Source organism: Scylla paramamosain, unplaced genomic scaffold (assembly GCF_035594125.1).
Source record: "Scylla paramamosain isolate STU-SP2022 unplaced genomic scaffold, ASM3559412v1 Contig48, whole genome shotgun sequence".
NCBI classification, from domain to species: domain Eukaryota; kingdom Metazoa; phylum Arthropoda; class Malacostraca; order Decapoda; family Portunidae; genus Scylla; species Scylla paramamosain.
Window position 1 is genome coordinate 435,180 of NW_026973713.1, and position 5,575 is coordinate 440,754.

Here is a 5,575-nt window from a genome sequence, read left to right on the forward strand (position 1 = left end):
TCCTTAATCCAGACTATTTCTTTAATCTAAAATCCTTAATCTAATATCCTTAATATAGGCTATTTCCTTAATGTAAAATCCTTAATCCGTACTATTTCCTAAATCCAAAATCCTTAATCTAATATCCTTAATCCAGACTATTTCCTTAATCCTAATTTCTTAATCTAAAATCCTTAATGTAATATACTTAATCCAGACTATTTCCTTAATCCTAAATCCTTAATCTAAAATTCTTAATCCAGACCATTTCCTTAATCTAAAATCCTTAATGCAGACTATTTCCTTAATCCTAAATACTTAATCCAAAATCCTTAATCTATTATCTTAATGCAGACTACCTTAATCCTAAATCCATAATCTACAATATTTAATCCAGACTATTTCCTTAATCTAAAATCCTTAAACCAAACTGTTTCCTTAATCCTAAATCCTTAATCTAAAATCCTTAATGTAGACTATTTCGTTAATGTAAAATCCTTAATCCAAACTATTTTCTTAATCTTAAATCCTTAATCTGCAACCCAGACTATTTCCTCGATCTTAAATTCTTAACCTACAATCCTTGATCCAGATCATTTCCTTAATCTTCAATCCTTAATCCAGACTGTTTCCTTAATCTACAATCCTCATTGTTAATTTCCTTAATTCAGACTATTTCCTTATTCCTGACAGTTTCCTTACCCTACAATCCTTAATCTTAATTTTCGTATCCACATTATTTCCTTAAACGAGAGTGTTTGCTTAATGTACAATCGGTAATCATAATTTCATTAATCTAGTATCCTTAATGCAGACAATTTTCTTCACTATATTCACTTTTTTTCGGTGGGAAAGTGTATTTAAGCGGTGTTTTTATTAATTTAAATCTTCCCTCTGCTCATCTCCTTAATGCACGACAAAAAAAAGAAAAAAAAAAATCCGCGCAGGTGCTGAGAAGACGCCGGAACACGGCGCGCTCAGCGGGAGAGGAGGTTCAGCCGGAATTGTTTTCTTTTGAGACTCAAAGTTATGGACGAATCAACGTAATCGATGACTGCGTGTAATTGATAGAGCAGCGGTCGTCCAAGCACGAAGTGAAAAAAGGGACGCGCCTGGGTGTTTTTTATATCCCGCAGTATGTCTGTGCCGCTGTCAAACTGCAGCCGCACTCGTCCTGGCGGCAGAGTCCACCTGTCTGTCCTGCGCCGCACCTTGTCCAGGCCGGTCTTGGTGATACAGAACGGTATATCGGTGCCTGTGTCCACCAGCACCGTCAGTGGCTCTTCGATGCCTGGTGTTCGTGCGGCAAACGTGAAGACTTTGCCCTTGCGCCGCGTCTCGTATCTCTGCCACAAACGTTCAGGGTGACGCAGGAACAGACTGCTGCTGCCGTTGAGGTGGAACTCCTGTCGCATTTCGGCCTCCTGCAGGCGGCTCATAGACATCACTATTCGTTCGGCGCTGTAGCACATCTCCATCTCCTGTGGAAACACCACTAAGGGCGTGTTGACCACCACGCCGCCCTTCAGTACCACCACCACCTCGTCCAGCTTTATCACGTCCAACTGCAGCACGCCAATCCAGGTATTGATGCGTATCTTTACCGTCTCCTCGCGGCCCGTGACGATGCCGAGCCTCTGGCCCAGTGACAAGACCAAGGTGCTGACTGAGGAGCCGGTGTCAAACAAGACAAGGCACGGGTGGCCGCGCACGGTCGCATCCACCATGTTTCCTTCCTCCATGTGAACACGGCGGTACCCGCTCACACTCCTCTTCTCCTTGACTCTTTCGGCCTCCAGCTTGAGTCTCAGCACGTCCTCGCTGTCTCGCCATCTCTTCCTGAGGCAGTGAAGGATACGATGACAACACTCCAGCCGCCTCTTCTTTTTTGGCACTTTCTTGTCCCCTTTTCTCTGCTTGGCCGGCCCGTCTGTGTCCTGCCTGTTCCGCTTCTTTGCCTGGCCCTCGTGGTCTTCAGCATCCTCCCTCTTCCGCTTCTTGGCCTGGCTGTCTTGTTCCTCCGCGTCCTGCCTGTTAAGCTTCTTTGCCTGGCCCTCGTGGTCTTCAGCATCCTCCCTCTTCCGCTTCTTGGCCTGGCTATCTTGTTCCTCTGTGTCCTGCCTGTTCCGCTTCTTTGCCTGACTCTCGTGGTCTTCAGTGTCTTCCTTCTTCCGCTTTTTGGTATGGCTGTCGTGCCCTTCCGCAACCTGTCTCTTGCATTTCTTGATGCTGTTCATAAGGCGTTTACAGCACTCCATGTTCTCTGGCTTCTTTTGTTCTTTACTGTTCTCACACTTGCTCTTCTTTACCTGCTTCTCGAGGTCTTCTGTGGTCTTCCTCTTGTTGTCTTGGTTTCCGTGTTCTTCAGTATCCTGCGTCTTCCTCTTCTTGTTCTGGTTCTTGTCTTCTTCCGTGTCCTTTTGCTTCCTCTTCTTGATGCGGTCCATAATGGGATTAAAACAGTCCATCCTCATCCTCTTTTTTTCTTCTCTGTCATTCCCGTTCTTCTGCTTTTTGTGTTCTGTATCCATTTTAACGCCATCCACCTTCCTCCTCTTATGGTTCTCATTGTCTTCCATGCTTTCCTCTTTTCTCTTTGTGTTGAGTTTCTTAATCTCTTGGTCACGATCCGATTTCTTCTCGCGGCTTTTGTCTCCTCTTGTCATTCTTTTGACGCGATGATTGTCTTTAAAGCCTTCAGTGTCCTTTCTCTTCTTGTGGTTGCTGCAGTCTTCGAGGCTGTCCAACTTCCTCTTCATTGTGTTTTCCTTGGTGTCTCTCTTGTTCTTCGTGTTCTCCTTCTCGGCGAGGGTCTCGTATGCGTCCGTTGATTGTTGTTTTCTTTCTCTTTTTAAGTCTCGTAGTGTACAGCTGTGCACCAGTCTTCAGTAGGCAATCTAAGACTTGGCACAAATTTACCCTGAACTTACTGTTCGTCCTGAGGTACGTCTAGGTGATATTAAGGATACTTGTGTGGCTCCTCCTTGGAGCTCCCAGCAGCTTGGAGCTAAAGCGCTGCGGCACCCTCCAGGCCCACCAATCAGAGGCCTTTATTCTAGATGTGATAAGCTCTTAAGCCAATCAGATACAAGAATTAAGCAAGATACAAAATTAAGGTTTATTCTTTTCATTGCAGACAGAGATGCATTTTTTCATTAATGATAATGAATCGTATCCAAACCAACACTGAAGTCATGAACACTCCCTTCAAAAGCATAGATGTAATATATCTATATGCCTTAGTATTTTCATTTCTCTAAGTATTCCTTTTTATCAGTCGGTTATCTCCATTATCTGTCTCTGTCTATACATGATGACGTGTGCACTACTAATATTCCACTAACATCTTCACGCCACCACGGTCTGATGGTCATTTATAGCCGTAGAAAACCTCACCACAAATTCCCATTCACACAACATAACTGACGCATATTTTTGGGGTCAAGTAAAATAACAGTCTTGTCACTGTTCGCAGGTGGTCAAGTTTAGTCCCGCGCTTACATAGCCAAGGAAATAATACGAGCTGTGATGTTATTTCGTGCATCAGTGACAAGCAGGAAGAGCAAGAGGTGGATCATTCTCAGCTGAGGAGAAAGTATGCTTATATGTTAAGTCATTATTGTCACCAGCAATGATCATAGTCGATTTATTGTTTTGTATATATGAAGTGTGTTGTCCGCTCAATGTATCCCGTTTTGGTTAAATATACTGAGAGCAAGAATCGTTTTATAAGATGTGTCGTAACACCATCCCTTGCTTACTACAAAATTAAAGGAAGGAGAACAAGAAGAAAAGCAGAAAATGGAGGATGAGAAATAAACGTGAAAGGCTAACTCTGATACTGCAAATAAAAAGAATAGAATTTTTTTTTTTTGTTCCATATATTTCGCGATGAGTAGAAAATGAGCTATGGTTTCTTCTCCATTTTCTGTGTGTGGTTAGTTTAGATTAGTTTCCATAAGGTAAGTTTAGGTTGGGTCATCTAAGAATAAGTTAGGTTAGGTTTCTGTGTGTGGTGTTCAAGTTGGAAGGTGTTGAGTGTTGGTTCCTTCAGTTCCGGAGTCGCGGCGGGAAGACAAAAAAGGTGCTCAAGTCTTCCTGAGCTCCACGTGTTTGGCGCTCCGTGTTGTCTCTCTTTGGTTACTGAAGGGGTGCTTTGGTTGTTGCTTGTGTAGAATTAATGAGACTGTCTGGCGTGGATGGTGTCCTGTGCAATGTGCTTCCTTCAAGCTTTGTAAGTATTCAAGTTTGTTTTCCTGTTAACGTTTTGTAATCATAAGATCCGTTTCTCTTTTGATTTTTTTTTTTTTTTTTGTCCTAGCTGCATTTTATGGAGTTTCTTTTAATGTTGCGCACGCGCGCGCGCACACACACACACACACACACACACACACACACACACACACACACACACACACACACACACACACACACACACACACACACACACACACACACACACGATTTTACACTTTCTCATTATATTTCTTCTTCACTGTCGAGATAATTAAAGTAGAAGGACAAAGAAATACAAGAACAGTAACATTAATGAGAATAAACGATATGATTTCCAATGGTAAGATTAAAGTGTTGTAACGTATTTCTCTGGTATGTCCGTCACACGTCTCTACTGTGACGCTCGCACGTACCTCTCACACCTAAATGACCTCAGGATGTCACCAAAAGGGCACGCTGTCACGAGAGAGAGGTGGTTGTGAGGTGACCAGTAAGTCACTCCGCCGCCTAAACGCTTGCTCTGAGAGAGAGAGAGAGAGAGAGAGAGAGAGAGAGAGAGAGAGAGAGAGAGAGAGAGAGAGAGAGAGAGAGAGAGAGAGAGAGAGAGAGAGAGAGAAAGCAGGACTATACTTGTGTGCTTTTGCTTCTGTATGTACTCGCACTAACTTGAAAAAAAAAAAAAATAAATAATGGAAACAAATAAATAACTTACAAGAGAGAAAGAGAGAAATTGGGGAGAGAGAACAGCAAACATATACGAACCAAGCAAAAACAAAGAAAATCAGTCGGGCAGGTGTACAGTACTCAGTAATCAAGGTGTGGATTGTGGCAGCCAGGTAAGACGACCCACTCACAACACGTGGACTACTGAATTACAAAGTGGAGGCATTCCAGACCAGGTGTGTAGGAGACTGAGGTGATGTGGCAGGTGTGTGTGGAATTCAGGTTTATACAAGAGGTCGTATGTGTAAAAGGTGGATGTGTGTAGGTGTGTGTGTTTGTTGTAGAGTAGCAATGACTGAATGGTGGTAAGCTGTTGTCATTATTAGTAACTTCCATGGCTCTTTTGCAGAAGGATGGGTTCATTAAGACACCGAAACTGTATTGATTGTTGATGTTATTCTAAGGTACTCAAGCAATACAGGTTTTTTTTTTTTTTTTTGTTTTGTTATCAATTTTCTTATTCTCGTCCTTCTTCATTATGAGAAAGCTCTTTTATCGTTTATTTTGCTCTACGCTAGTGTCACTAACACAAACTAGATTAAACTTTATTGAATACAAAAGCACGAAGACTAAATAAATCATAATGAATACAAAAAAAAAAAACTCTTTAGTTATCTATTATCCTTTAATTTCTTTC

General features: G+C 42.3%; 1 protein-coding gene across 1 annotated transcript; it reads right to left on the minus strand.

Annotated features, from left to right (window-relative positions):
* Positions 1 to 603: 603 nt before the first annotated feature.
* On the minus strand, positions 604 to 4,336 carry LOC135098166 (glutamic acid-rich protein-like). Its single transcript, XM_064000404.1, has one exon. It carries the CDS (start codon positions 2,736 to 2,738, stop codon positions 957 to 959), a length of 1,782 nt encoding a protein of 593 aa, XP_063856474.1. The 5' UTR covers positions 2,739 to 4,336; the 3' UTR covers positions 604 to 956.
* Between the last annotated feature and the right edge of the window lie 1,239 nt (positions 4,337 to 5,575).

Coding starts and splice junctions, on each gene's coding strand:
- LOC135098166 (XM_064000404.1), bottom strand. CDS start 2,738: ATGAAGAGGAAGTTGGACAGCCTCGAAGACTGCAGCAACCACAAGAAG.